Source organism: Pelophylax lessonae, assembly GCF_965119305.1.
Source record: "Pelophylax lessonae genome assembly, contig: HAP1_SCAFFOLD_633, whole genome shotgun sequence".
Taxonomy (NCBI): domain Eukaryota; kingdom Metazoa; phylum Chordata; class Amphibia; order Anura; family Ranidae; genus Pelophylax; species Pelophylax lessonae.
The window spans coordinates 1-15486 of NW_028119712.1; the positions used below are offsets into that span (position 1 = coordinate 1).

Below are 15486 nucleotides of genomic sequence, written 5' to 3' on the forward strand. Positions count from 1 at the left end.
ACCCGGTCCCCCTTCATCCTTTCTTATACCCTTCCTCATCATTTCCTTACACCTACCTTCATCATTTCCTTACACCACCTTCATCATCTCCTTACACCACCTTCATCATCTCCTTACCCCACCTTCCATCATCTCTTACACCCACCTTCATCATTCCTACACCCACCTTCATCATCCTTACACCCACCTTCATCATTCCTTACACCACCTTCATCATCTCCTTACACCAACCTTCATCATCTCCTTACACCCACCTTCATCATCTCCTTACACCACCTCCATCATCTCCTTACACCACCTTCATCATCTCCTTACACCACCTTCATCATCTCCTTACACCCACCTTCATCATCTCCTTACACCCACCTTCATCTTTTCCTTACACCTACCATTCATCATTTCCTTACACCCACCTTCATCATCTCCTTACCCTTACATCCCCCTTCATCATTTCCTTACACCTACCATTCATCATTCCTTACACCACCTTCATCATCTCCTTACCCCACCTTCATCATCTCCTTACACCCACCTTCATCATCTCCTTACACCCACCTTCATCATCTCCTTACACCAACCTTCATCATCTCCTTACACCCACCTTCATCATCTCCTTACACCTACCATTCATCATCTCCTTACACCCACCTTCATCATCTCCTTACACCCACCTTCATCATCTCCTTACACCCACCTTCATCATTTCCTTACACCCACCTTCATCATTTCCTTACACCCACCTTCATCATCTCCTTACACCCACCTTCATCATTTCCTTACACCAACCTTCATCATCTCCTTACACCACCTTCATCATCTCCTTACACCCACCTTCATCATTTCCTTACACCCACCTTCATCATTTCCTTACACCAACCTTCATCATCTCCTTACACCAACCTTCATCATCTCCTTACACCCACCTTCATCATTTCCTTACACCCACCTTCATCATTTCCTTACACCTACCATTCATCATCTCCTTACACCTACCTTCATCATTTCCTTACACCTACCATTCATCATCTCCTTACACCCACCTTCATCATCTCCTTACACCAACCTTCATCATCTCCTTACACCAACCTTCATCATTTCCTTACACCCACCTTCATCATCTCCTTACACCCACCTTCATCATTTCCTTACACCAACCTTCATCATTTCCTTACACCTACCATTCATCATCTCCTTACACCTACCTTCATCATTTCCTTACACCTACCATTCATCATCTCCTTACACCCACCTTCATCATCTCCTTACACCAACCTTCATCATCTCCTTACACCAACCTTCATCATCTCCTTACACCAACCTTCATCATCTCCTTACACCTACCATTCATCATCTCCTTACACCTACCTTCATCATCTCCTTACACCTACCTTCATCATTTCCTTACACCAACCTTCATCATCTCCTTACACCTACCTTCATCATCTCCTTACACCCACCTTCATCATTTCCTTACACCAACCTTCATCATTTCCTTACACCCACCTTCATCATCTCCTTACACCCACCTTCATCATCTCCTTACACCAACCTTCATCATCTCCTTACACCAACCTTCATCATCTCCTTACACCTACCTTCATCATCTCCTTACACCCACCTTCATCATCTCCTTACACCAACCTTCATCATCTCCTTACACCAACCTTCATCATCTCCTTACACCTACCTTCATCATCTCCTTACACCCACCTTCATCATTTCCTTACACCCACCTTCATCATCTCCTTACACCAACCATTCATCATTTCCTTACACCTACCATTCATCATCTCCTTACACCTACCTTCATCATCTCCTTACACCCACCTTCATCATTTCCTTACACCCACCTTCATCATTTCCTTACACCAACCTTCATCAGTTGGTTTTCCTTTATTTGAGAACACCAAAGCCAAAGCAGGCAGAATATTAGCATGCATAAAGAAAGGGATGTATTCCAGAGATAAGACTATAATCCTTCCACTTTATAAAACTCTGGTCCGACCGCATCTGGAGTATTCTGTCCAGTTCTGGTCGCCAGTCCTCAGGAGGGATGTGCTGGAGCTGGAGAGAGTCCAGAGAAGGGCAACTAAACTGATTAGGGGATTGGAGGACCTTAATTATGAAGAGCGTCTACAATCGCTTGATTTATTCTCCCTGGAGAAGAGACGCCTGAGAGGGGACATGATAGCAATTTATAAATATCTCAATGGGGATCCCAGCTTAGAAAAAAAGCTGTTCATTCGAAGGGATTGCATGAGGACTCGAGGACATACAATGTGATTAGAGGAGAAGCGTTTTAACCTCAGGCAACGTGGGGGGTTCTTTACTGTTAGGGCAACAAGATTGTGGAATTCTCTACCACAAGAGGTGGTTTCTGCGGGAAGTATGGTGGCTTTCAAAAGACTCTTCGACTTACATCTCAAGGATCAGAACATTCAGGGGTATGAGAGATGATTACAGCCACACACACCTACACAGGGGGACTCCGCCCACACACACCTACACAGGGGGAACTCCGCCCACACACACCTACACAGGGGACTCCGCCCACACACACCTACACAGGGGACTCCGCCCACACACACCTACACAGGGGGAACTCCGCCCACACACACCTACACAGGGGACTCCGCCCACACACACCTACACAGGGGACTCCGCCCACACACACCTACACAGGGGACTCCGCCCACACACACCTACACAGGGGGAACTGGATGGACTATTGTCTTTATTCAACCTCATCTACTATGTAACTATGTAACCCTAACCCTCACCTACTATGTAACACTCTCTTTTGGATGCAAAGACTTTTTCAGTTGTTGATCCCAACTGTTTTCACATTATGGACAGTTTTGTTCTTTTGTTTTATATTAGCACACTTATGATTTATATGGTACATTTTTATGCATTTCTAATTTTTCACAGTGCCGCTTTTACACTTAAGTTATTGGTTGACGCACCTTTTTCTTCATTTATATATATATACTGTATATGGGATTTGCATTTCTTTCCACCCTGTTCTGAAATATATACAGCTCTGCCACACAGCACAGTCTTGTCTGCCAGGGAGGTGACCTGATTGTTCTGTGCTGCAATTAAAGTGGAACTTCACTCAAAAGGAGAACTTCCACTTTTCCGCCTCCTCCCCCTCCTCTATCACTTTTGGATACATTGTTTTCTTGTTGGGGGGGCAGCGGGGACCTGATCTTGTCAGGTAACCACTCCCACTTGCAATCAGATCACAGGTCCCAGAAGGCTGCGGGACCATTCACATAGTACGGCACGACTTGCGCATGCACAGTGGGAAGGGGGCTGTGAGGCCACAAGAAGTCACAGCCGGCTTCCCACAGTAAACCTGCCAGCTCCAAGGACCCCATGGCCATGGAAGGACCAGCCCGGGTGAGGACGCCGCTGGATCCTTGGACAGGTAAGTGTCCGTTTAATAGAAGTCAGCAGCTCCGGGATTTGCAGATGATTTGTAGCTGACGACTTTTAGTTTCTTTCATACAGCTTGCAGATCCTGTTTAAGTAACATGTTCAGGTCTTGCCCTCCCTCAGCCTGTGATTGGATAATAAAAGGGGACATAGCACAGTGATGAGCTCATCTCTCTGCCACTCTGCTCTCTCCTCCTATCAGCATGCTTTTTGTCAGTGCATGAAACAACATGTGCTGCTTCTTTCTCTCTCAGTTTGAGCTCTGCTGTACAGCAGGAGGCTGTAACCAAGCCAAATTCAGGAACGAACACTGCCGACATTTATCTAATAAAGTATTCTGGAACATTTATATCTGCCTGAGGCTGGGCTCTATGAAAGGACGGGCTCTATGAAAGGACGGGCTCTATGGAAGGACGGGCTCTATGGAAGGACGGGCTCTATGGAAGGACGGGCTCTATGGAAGGACGGGCTCTATGGAAGGACGGGCTCTATGGAAGGACGGGCTCTATGGAAGGACGGGCTCTATGGAAGGACGGGCTCTAATGAAGGACGGGCTCTAATGAAGGACAGGCTCCATGGAAGGACGGGCTCTATGAAAGGACGGGCTCTATGGAAGGACGGGCTCTATGAAAGGACGGGCTCTATGGAAGGACGGGCTCTAATGAAGGACTGGCTCTAATGAAGGACGGCTCTAATGAAGGACAGGCTCTAATGAAGGACAGGCTCTAATGAAGGACTGGCTCTAATGAAGGACTGGCTCTAATGAAGGACAGGCTCTAATGAAGGACGGGCTCTAATGAAGGACAGGCTCTAATGAAGGACTGGCTCTAATGAAGGACTGGCTCTAATGAAGGACTGGCTCTAATGAAGGACGGCTCTAATGAAGGACGGGCTCTAATGAAGGACGGCTCTAATGAAGGACTGGCTCTAATGAAGGACTGGCTCTAATGAAGGACGGGCTCTAATGAAGGACGGGCTCTAATGAAGGACTGGCTCTAATGAAGGACTGGCTCTAATGAAGGACAGGCTCTAATGAAGGACTGGCTCTAATGAAGGACTGGCTCTAATGAAGGACTGGCTCTAATGAAGGACAGGCTCTAATGAAGGACGGGCTCTAATGAAGGACTGGCTCTAATGAAGGACTGGCTCTAATGAAGGACAGGCTCTAATGAAGGACTGGCTCTAATGAAGGACTGGCTCTAATGAAGGACTGGCTCTAATGAAGGACAGGCTCTAATGAAGGACGGGCTCTAATGAAGGACGGGCTCTAATGAAGGACGGGCTCTAATGAAGGACTGGCTGTAAGGAAGGACGAGCTCCAATAAAGGACAAGCTCTAATAAAGGATGGGCTTTATGTAAGGATGGGCTCAATGTAAGGTCAGGCTCTATGTAAGGATGGGCTCTATGTAAGGACTGGCTCTAATGATGGGCTGGCTTTAAGGAAGGACGAGCTCTATGGAAGGACAGTCTCTAAGGAAGGACGGGCTCTAAGGAAGGATGATCTCTAATGAAGGACAGGCCCTAATAAAGGACGGGCTCTGAAGAAGGAAGGGCTCTATTAAAGGACGGGCTCTGAAGAAGGAAGGGCTCTGAAGAAGGACGGATCTGAAGAAGGACGGGCTCTGAAGAAGGAAGGGCAATATGGAAGGACGGGCTCTGAAGAAGGAAGGGTTCTATGGAAGGACGGGCTCTATGGAAGGACGGGCTCTATGGAAGGACGGGCTCTATGGAAGGACGGGCTCTGAAGAAGGAAGGGCTCTGAAGAAGGAAGGGCTCTGAAGAAGGAAGGGCTCTGAAGAAGGACGGGCTCTGAAGAAGGACGGGCTCTGAAGAAGGACGGGCTCTGAAGAAGGACGGGCTCTGAAGAAGGAAGGGCTGTATGGAAGGATGGGTTCTATGGAAGGACGGGCTCTGAAGAAGGACGGGCTCTGAAGAAGGACGGGCTCTGAAGAAGGACGGGCTCTGAAGAAGGACGGGCTCTGAAGAAGGACGGGCTCTGAAGAAGGACGGGCTCTGAAGAAGGACGGGCTCTGAAGAAGGAAGGGCTGTATGGAAGGACGGGCTCTGAAAAAGGACGGGCTCTGAAAAAGGACGGGCTCTGAAGAAGGAAGGGCTCTGAAGAAGGACGGGCTCTGAAGAAGGAAGGGCTCTGAAGAAGGACGGGCTCTGAAGAAGGACGGGCTCTGAAGAAGGACGGGCTCTGAAGAAGGACGGGCTCTGAAGAAGGAAGGGCTGTATGGAAGGATGGGTTCTATGGAAGGACGGGCTCTGAAGAAGGACGGGCTCTGAAGAAGGACGGGCTCTGAAGAAGGACGGGCTCTGAAGAAGGACGGGCTCTGAAGAAGGACGGGCTCTGAAGAAGGACGGGCTCTGAAGAAGGACGGGCTGTATGGAAGGATGGGTTCTGAAATTCTGCAGGTTCCCCCTCCACTGCTTGTTGGTCTGAACATATAAAGAGCAAACACTTGAGTGACACCACAGGGATACGAAGTACGAGGTGCGGGACAGACACAGACGCGTGCACGGAACAAGGGCTGCGGCTTTGCTTTGGTACCTAGAGGGCGGCTGAGATTGTATGGGGCTCTTAGCTTCTGGGCTCTTCACCACTGGAGGGGTTCTATGGCAATGGAATGAGATAGCAGATGAATAGAGCGCACTGCAAGATCCGCTTCATGCAACCAAAAGTACATCTGGGCTGACGGCCACTTACCTGGAGAGTAATGAGGGGACGGGCTTTTCAACGGAGTTACTCCTTTCCCATGGCTTCTTCCCCAAGTCTGCAATTACAGCACAATCTAGAATTATTAGAACACCCCGTCAGACAAAGTCCCCTCCTCCACAGCATGATATATACAGAATGTAATATACAGTATGTATGATGTATGTGAATTATACAGAGCATCCGGAAAGTTCTCACAGCGCTTCACTTTTTATTCACTTAACTTAACATTTTATGTTACAGCCTTATTCCAACATGGATTAAATTCATTATTTTCCTCAAAATTCTACAAACCCCTCCCTCATAATGACAACGTGAGAGAAGTTTGTTTGAAATCTTTGCAAATTTATTAAAAAGGAAAAACTTCCATGTACATAAGTATTCACCCCCTTTGCCATGTACATAAGTATTCACCCCCTTTGCTCAATCCTTTGGTGAAGCTCCTTTGGCACCAATTCCAGCCTCCAGTATTTCTGAGTATGATGCTACAAGCTCGGCACTCCTATTTTTGGGCAGTTTCTCCCATTCTTCTTTGCAGGACCTCTCAAGCTCCATCAGGTTGGATGGGGGAGGGTCGGTGCTCAGCCATTTTCAGATCTCTCCAGAGACGTTCAATCGGGTTCAAGTCTGGGCTCTGGCTGGGCCACTCAAGGACATTCACAGAGTTGTCCCATAGCCGCTCCTTTGTTATCTTGGCTGTGTGCTTAGGGTCGTTGTCCTGTTGGAAGATGAACCTTCGCCCCAGTCTGAGGTCCAGAGCGCTCTGGAGGAGGTTTTCATCAAGGATGTCTCTGTACATTGCTGCATTCATCTTTCCCTCCATCCTGACTAGTCTCCCAGTTCCTCCCCACACCATGATGCTGCCACCACCATGCTTCACAGTAGGGATGATATTGGCCAGGTGATGAGCGGTGCCTGGTTTCCTCCAGACATGACGCTTGCCATTCAGGCCAAAGAGTTCAATCTTTGTTCCATCAGAGCAGAGAATTTTGTTTCTCATGGTCTGAGAGTCCTTCAGGTGCCTTTTGGTAAACTCCAGGTGGGCTGTCATGTGACTTTTACTGAGGAGTGGCTTCCGTCTGGCCACACCCATACAGACCTGATTGGTGGAGTGCTGCAGAGATGGTTGTTCTTCTGGAAGGTTCTCCTCTCTCCACAGAGAAATGCTGGAGCTCTGTCAGAGTGACCATCGGGTTCTTGGTCACCTCCCTGACTAAGGCCCCCCTCCCCCGATCACTCAGTTTGGCCGGGCGGCCGCTCTAGGAAGAGTCCTGGTGGTTCCAAACTTCTTCCATTTACAGATGATGGAGACCACTGTGCTCATTGGGACTTTCAATGCTGCAGAAATGTTTCTGTACCCTTCCCCCGATCTGTGCCTCCATACAATCCTGTCTCCGAGGTCTACAGATAATTCCTTGGACTTCATGGCTTGGTTTGTGCTCTGACATGCACTGTTACCTGTGGGACCTTATATAGAGAGGTGTGTGCCTTTCCAAATCATGTCCAATCAACTGAATTTACCACAGGTGGACTCCAATCAAGTTGTAGAAACATCTCAAGGATGATCAGTGGAAACAGGAGGAACCTGAGCTCAATTCTGAGTGTCATGGCAAAGGGAGTGAATACTTATGTACACGACAAAGGGTGTGAATACTTATGTACATGGGTTTTTTTCCTATTTTATTTTTAATAAATTTGCAAAGATTTCAAACAAACTTCTCTCACGTTGTCATTATGGGGGAGGGGTTTGTAGAATTTTGAGGAAAATCAATTTAATCTGTTCATACCCCATCATTCACCCCATCCATCCATCCACCCCCCGTCATTCACCCCATCCATCCGTCCATCCATCTGTCCATACCCCATCATTCACCCCATCAATCCATCTGTCCATTCCCCATCTTTAACCCTATCCATCCATCCATCCATCCATCCCTCCGTCTGTCCATCCCCCATCATTCACCCCATCCATCCACCCCCCATCATTCACCCCATCCATCCATCTGTACGTCCATCCCCCATTATTCATTCCATCCATCCGTCTGTCCATCCTCCATCCCCCATCATTCACCCCATCTGTCCGTCCATCAGAGAGACAGATGGATGGAGGGACAGATGGATGGATTGATGGAGGGACAGATGGAGGGACAGATGGATGGATGGATGGATGGACAGAAGGATGGATGAGGGGACAGACGGATGGATGGATAGGTGGATGGATGGAGGGACAGACGGATGGATGGGGGGACAGATGGATGGATGGAGGGATGGATGGAGGGACAGATGGAGGGACAGATGGATGGATGGAGGGACAGATGGATGGATGGATGGAGGGACAGACGGATGGATGGGGGGACAGATGGATGGATGGAGGGACAGATGGAGGGACAGATGGAGGGACAGATGGATGGATGGAGGGACAGATGGATGGATGGATGGATGGAGGGACAGACGGATGGATGAGGGGACAGACGGAGGGACAGATGGATGGATGGATGGAGGGACAGATGGATGGATGGATGGAGGGACAAGTGGATGGAGGGACAAGTGGATGGAGGGACAGACGGATGGATGAGGGGACAGATACATTTAGGACTGATAGACAGGTGGACAGATGGATATAAGAGGGGGGATGGTGTGCGATCTTACCTGCAGAATTCTGGGGGGTGGGGCCCCGAGTGTTGGGAGAAGAGGAGAGACTGGAATCGTCCTAAACACAGGAAGAGAAAACAGAATGAGACATGGAGACTCCTGCCAGAGAACACAGCCAGACACTGAATTCCGCCCATCATATCTTATAGTGACCAATCAGACTCCTGCCAGAGAACACAGCCAGACACTGAACTCCGCCCATCATATCTTATAGTGACCAATCAGACTCCTGCCAGAGAACACAGCCAGACACTGAACTCCGCCCATCATATCTTATAGTGACCAATCAGACTCCTGCCAGAGAACACAGCCAGACACTGAACTCCGCCCATCATATCTTATAGTGACCAATCAGACTCCTGCCAGAGAATACAGCCAGACACTGAACTCCGCCCATCATATCTTATAGTGACCAATCAGACTCCATGCTTTCTCCATGACAAAGGATACACAGCGGGTAAAATAAGTATTGAACCCGTCACTATTTTTCTCTGTAAATCTCTTTCTGTCACATGAAAAGTTCCCCACAAGCCGTGCAATCCATCCATCCATCCATCCATCCATCCATCCATCCATCCAAAGACACCAAACCCAATCCATTTATAAATGAAGTTCTGTGTAATGGAATGGAAGGACAGGGAAAAGTTTTGAACCCCCTGACTTTCATACTTGGTGGAAAATCCTTTGTTGGTGATGAGACCTTCGAGCTGGAGGCTCCTGGATGGAGAAGTCGCAATGCGTTGCTCAGCTGTGATTTTGAAGGTCTCTTCTATGAATCGGATCTTTAGTCCGTTCAATCAGGTGATTGGCTGAGCCATTCTAGCAGCTTTGTCTTCTTTCTTTGAACCCAATGGAGAGTTTCCTTGGCTTTGTGTTCTCCCTCATTCTATCACCATTCATCCTTCCTTCAATGGTATGAAGTTTGCTGAAAAACAGCCCCGCCCACACCATGATGTTCCCGCCTCCAAACCTCACTGTTGGTGTGGGGGTGTTTTTAGGGTGATGTGACCTCCAAACATGGGGTGTATTTTGGCATCCAAAGGGTTCAATTTTGGTCTCATCTGAGCAGATTATTGTTGTTGTTCAGTCGTCTCCGACTCTTCGTGACCTCCGGGACCATAGTACACCAGGCTCTTCTGTCCTCCACTGCCCCCCAGAGCTGCTTAACTTCATGTTCAATGCTTGGATGATGCCATCTATCCGTCTTCTTTTCAGAGGCGTACCTCGGGTCTCCAGCGCCCTTGGCGAGGAGCTGTATCAGCACAGCTCCACCCCCCCCCCCCCATGAAGAAATACATTTTTTTTTTCTTGTTCAGATCAATTTTAATCATCTTCTACATTTTTAAAAGGCGATGTTCCTATATGAGTTCTACACCATGTAAAGGGAAACTAAAGAAACAAATGCAGCATTATAGTCACACATGTGCAAGTCTCAAGCAAGTCCCAAGTTACTGTGGTGAAAAGAAAGTCAAGTCATTTATTTTGGTGAAGTCACAAATCAAGTCAAAATACTGATCTACCCCAATTTTCACCTTTAAATCAGATAAAAGTCAGTGGTCAGGGTCAGGGGTCAGGAAAGGTTTTGTTTTTTTATTTTCAACATTAACAAAACTGCTTAGTGTTTTTTTCTTGGCATATTAAAGAAACACTTTGAATGCCCAAACAGCTCAAAATCCTTCGTCTGGTCATCAACACCAAAGTCACTAAAAACATGTTAAGTATTTCCATTGTTAAACAGCCAGTGTCCTAAAAATCAGAACACACTGAGGTGTTTTAAGTGACTGTGGTGTCAGAAACATAACAGGAATTCATTTTTCTTTAACACTTCTTGAGCAAATGCAAATATTTAATAACTTAAAAAAGTAAAGTAATTTCGAGTCATATGTCTCAAGTCAAAGTCAAGTCTCTTATTAATTTTTGTCAAGCAAGTCTCAAGTCATCAAACTGGTGACTTAAGTCAAGTCATGTGACTCGAGTCCCCCACCTCTGATATTTTGTTTCCTAATCCTCCCTGTTGCATAAAAAAAAAAAAATGTATACAAGGGAATTGAAAGTTTCTCAGGTGTCCCTTGTTGGCCCAGTATAGAGGTCTCTAATGGGCAAACACTGTGCCAGGGGGGAACAGCAAGAGAGGGAGGGTTTGACAGAGAGAGAGAGAGAGGGGGGTGACAAAGAGAGAGGGGGGTTTGACAGAGAGAGAGGGGGGTTTGACAGAGAGAGAGGGGGGTTTGACAGAGAGCAGGGGGGGGGGGGGTTTACAGAGAGAGAGAGAGAGAGAGAGAGAGAGGGGGAGGTGACAGGGAGAGGGGGGATTTGACAGAGAGAGAGAGAGGGGGTTTGACAGAGAGGGAGAGAGAGAGAGAGGGGGGGGTTTGACAGAGAGAGAAAGAGAGAGAGGGGGGGTTTGACAGAGAGAGAGAGGGGGGTTTGACAGAGAGAGAAAGAGAGAGAGGGGGGGTTTGACAGAGAGAGAGGGGGGTTTGACAGAAAGCAAGGGGGGGTTTACAGAGAGAGAGGGGGGTGACAGGGAGAGGGGGGTGACAGAGAGAGAGGGGGGGGTGACAGAGAGAGGGGAGTGACAGAGGGAGAGAGAGGGCAGGTGACAGAGAGAGAGCGGTGACAGAGAGAGAGAAGGGTGACAGAGAGAGAGAGGGGGGTGACAGAGAGAGAGGGGGGGGGTGACAGAGAGAGGGTGTGGTGACAGAGAGAGGGGGGGTGACAGAGAGCAGGGGGGGGTTTACAGAGAGAGAGAGAGAGAGAGGGGGGGGGTGACAGGGAGAGGGGGGTGACAGAGAGAGAGAGGGGGGGTGACAGAGAGAGAGAAGGGTGGCAGAGAGAGAGAGGGGGGGTGACAGAGAGAGAGGGGGGTGACAGAGAGAGAAGGGTGACAGAGAGAGAGGGGGGTGACAGAGAGAGGGGGGGTGACAGAGAGAGGGGGGGTGACAGAGAGAGGGGGGGTGACAGAGAGAGAGAAGGGTGGCAGAGAGAGAGAGGGGGGGTGACAGAGAGAGAGGGGGGTGACAGAGAGAGAAGGGTGACAGAGAGAGAGGGGGGTGACAGAGAGAGGGGGGGGTGACAGAGAGAGGGGGGGTGACAGAGAGAGGTGGGGTGACAGAGAGAGGTGGGGTGACAGAGAGAGGGTGTGGTGACAGAGAGAGGGTGTGGTGACAGAGAGAGGGGGGGTGACAGAGAGAGAAGGGTGACAGAGAGAGAGGGGGGTGACAGAGAGAGGGGGGGTGACAGAGAGAGAGGTGGGGTGACAGAGAGAGGGGGGGTGACAGAGAGAGAGGTGGGGTGACAGAGAGAGGGGGGGTGACAGAGAGAGAGGGGGTGACAGAGAGAGAGGGGGTGACAGAGAGAGAGGGGGTGACAGAGAGAGGTGGGGTGACAGAGAGAGAGAGGGGGGTTTGACAGAGAGCAAGGGGGGGTTTACAGAGAGAGGGGGTGACAAGGAGAGGGGGGTGACAGAGAGAGAGAGAGGGGGGGTGACAGAGAGAGGGGAGTGACAGAGGGAAAGAGAGGGTGGGTGACAGAGAGAGAGAGAGAGAGAGAGAGAGAGAGCGGTGACAGAGAGAGAGAGGGGGTGACAGAGAGAGAGGGGGGGTGACAGAGAAAGAGGGGGGTGACAGAGAGAGGGTGTGGTGACACAGAGAGGGGGGGGGCAGAGAGAGAGGGGGGTGACAGAGAGAGAATGGTGACAGAGAGAGAGAGAGAGAAGGGTGACAGAGAGAGAGAGAGGGGGTGACAGAGAGAGAGGGGGGTGACAGAGAGAGGGGGGGTGACAGAGAGAGAGAGAGAGGGGGGTTTGACAGAGAGCAGGGGGGGGGTTTACAGAGAGAGAGAGGGGGGTGACAGGGAGAGGGGGGTGACAGAGAGAGAGAGAGGGGGGGTGACAGAGAGAGAGAAGGGTGGCAGAGAGAGAGAGGGGGGGTGACAGAGAGAGAGGGGGGTGACAGAGAGAGGGTGTGGTGACAGAGAGAGGGGGGGTGACAGAGAAAGAAGGGTGACAGAGAGAGAGGGGGGTGACAGAGAGAGGGGGGGTGACAGAGAGAGAGAGGGGGGTGACAGAGAGAGGTGGGGTGACAGAGAGAGGGGGGGTGACAGAGAGAGAAGGGTGACAGAGAGAGAGGGGGGTGACAGAGAGAGGGAGGGTGACAGAGAGAGAGGGGGGTGACAGAGAGAGGTGGGGTGACAGAGAGAGGGTGTGGTGACAGGGGGGTGACAGAGAGAGGGGGGGTCCCCAGGTCAGCCTGTCCTTTGGGCCTGGGAGTGGAGAGGAGACAAAGAGTGTTAAGCTGTTAATGATAATCGTGCTGAGTGGCGGCTCCTCTGACAGCCCCAGTGCACTCACCATCCCCATTCAGCCTGCCGCCGATTGATGATGTCACGGTCATGTGACCGCTGACTGGCCGCATCTGTGGGCGGAGACAAAGCTCTGGAGAGCCCAGCACTGCCGCCGCCGAGATTGGAGCCGCACGCTGCCTGGGGAGCAGGCTGACCCGAGGGCGCAAAAATCACTAACACTGCCAATATTTTTGCGCCCCCCTCCAACACCATCGTTCAAAAGCATGAATTCTTCGGTGTTCAGCCTTCCTTATGGTCCAACTTTCCCAGCCATAGGTTAGTACTGGGCACACCATAGCTATGACTATACGGCACTTTGTTGGTAGGGTGAGGTCTCTGCTTTTTAGAATGTTGTCTAGGTTTTCCATTACTTTCCTCCCAAGAAGAAAACGTCTTCATTTCATGACTACATTCACCGTCTGCCGGGATCTTGGAGATCTGTCACTGTTTCCATTTCTTCTCCTTCTATTTGCCAAGGAGTGATTGGACCGGTTGCCAATTTCAGGCCAGCTTTTGCGCTCCCCTCTTTCACCTTCATTAGGAGACTCTTTAGGTCTTCTTCATTTTCTGCCATTAGGGTGGTATTGTCTTCATATCTCAGGTTGTTGATATTTCTCCCGGAGCTGACGATATTCTCCCCATATTTCCCCCGGCTTGTCTAAATGTTGTGCAGCAAACCTAAGGCCATGGCGGGTGACTGCAATACTTATTGTGTCCACTAATTCCAGGTCTTTCTGAAGCTCTCCACAAGGGCTCCTTGGCTCTTGGACAACTCTTCTGATGTTTCTTCTCACTCCTCTGTCAGAAATCTTGGGAGGAGCACCTGGCCGTGGTCGGTTTATGGTTAAATTATGTTCTTTCCACTTCCAGATTATGGCCCCAACAGTGCTCACTGGCACATTCAGAAATCCTTCTGTAACCAATGCAATTAGAATGTATGGAACTATAAGGGTGCGAAGATATTGAGAGAGCTCCTTGCTTTTACCCATCATGAGATGTTTCTTGTGTGACACCTTGGTAATGATAGTAATTTGCACTGGCAAGGGGCAGAATTGCTTCTAATTACTGACAGATTGCAGCTGGTGTCTGGGCTATCCATGCCTTTTTACACCTCCCTCTCTTCATGTGTTCAAAACTTTTCCCTGTCCTTCCATTTTATTGCACAGAACTTCATTTATGAAGGGATTGGTTTTGGTTTCTTTGTATGGATGGATGGATGGATGGATTGCACGGCTTGTTACCGACATGAGGAAAACCGTCATAGCAAGAGATTTACTGAGAAAAATGGTGACGGGTTCAATACTTATTTTACCCGCTGTATTTCCTTCTGCATCAGTCTGAGGAGACGGCTGAACCCACGGGAACCAATCAGATTCTGCCACTCATAATCTGGGAAATCTGATGAGAGACAATCAGATTTGACACCGCAAACCGTCCTTTCGGGGTCTTCCATATACGAGGTCCCGGGAGTCACCAGAAGCGTACATCGCTGGTGATTGGACGGCTTCCATTATATCCCAAAAATACAAACTACTGCCCCTCCCCCCGGCAAATACTTCTCATCGTAAAGCCGTACCTCCATATTGGTGGGGTTCACTTCAGATCCCCCCTCCCCCCACCTCTGGATCTTCCCAAATACTCTAACAAACAAAAGACAACAATCAGGCTGGAATCACTCCGAACTCGCTGCGGATTCTGCATCAAAATCCCAACCGATTGCAGAGTTACAGGAGACATTTTATTTCATGTCACACGCTATTTACGTAGCGGTCCTTCAAACGCAATAATTTGGGAAAAAAAACTCGCCAATAAATAAAAAACAAAAAAACGGAAAGTTAGACAATTTTTTGTATAATGTGAAAGAAGATTTACAGCCGAGAATCGTCATCGTTATTCCAAGCAAAAAACCCTCATTTTATCCAGAAACGTGCCGCTCTATGCTAAGCACTTCCCCCCGTGTCACGCCACTTTCTCCACATCACGCCACTTCCCCAGGCATCACGCCATTTCCCCTGTGTCACGCCACTTCCCCACCGTCACGCCATTTCCCCCCCGTGTCACGCCACTTCCCCCCCGTCTCGTCACTTCCCCACGCGTCACGCCACTTCCCCCCGTCACGCCACTTCTCCTGCGTCATGTCACTTCCCCCCCCGTCACGCCACTTCTCCCGTCACTTCACTTCCCCTGTGTCACGTCACTTCCTCCTACGTCATGCCACTTCCCCACCATCATGCCATTTCCCCCGTGTCACGCCACTTCTCCCGTGTCACGCCACTTCCCCCCCGTCACGCCACTTCCCCCCGGTCACGCCACTTCCCCCGTCACGCCA

General features: G+C 49.6%; 1 protein-coding gene across 1 annotated transcript in view; it reads right to left on the bottom strand.

The window, feature by feature from the left end:
* Positions 1 to 5149: 5149 nt before the first annotated feature.
* The window catches only part of LOC309544023 (ena/VASP-like protein), a gene marked incomplete at both ends in the record, with an annotated part of 61762 nt that continues 51425 nt past the window's right edge, over positions 5150 to 15486 (bottom strand). The window contains 3 exons of the mRNA XM_082276418.1: positions 5150 to 6059; positions 6153 to 6219; positions 8811 to 8871. Coding sequence (XP_082132544.1) covers positions 5150 to 6059; positions 6153 to 6219; positions 8811 to 8871 — 1038 coding nt within the window. The remainder of the gene's footprint in view (positions 6060 to 6152; positions 6220 to 8810; positions 8872 to 15486) is intronic.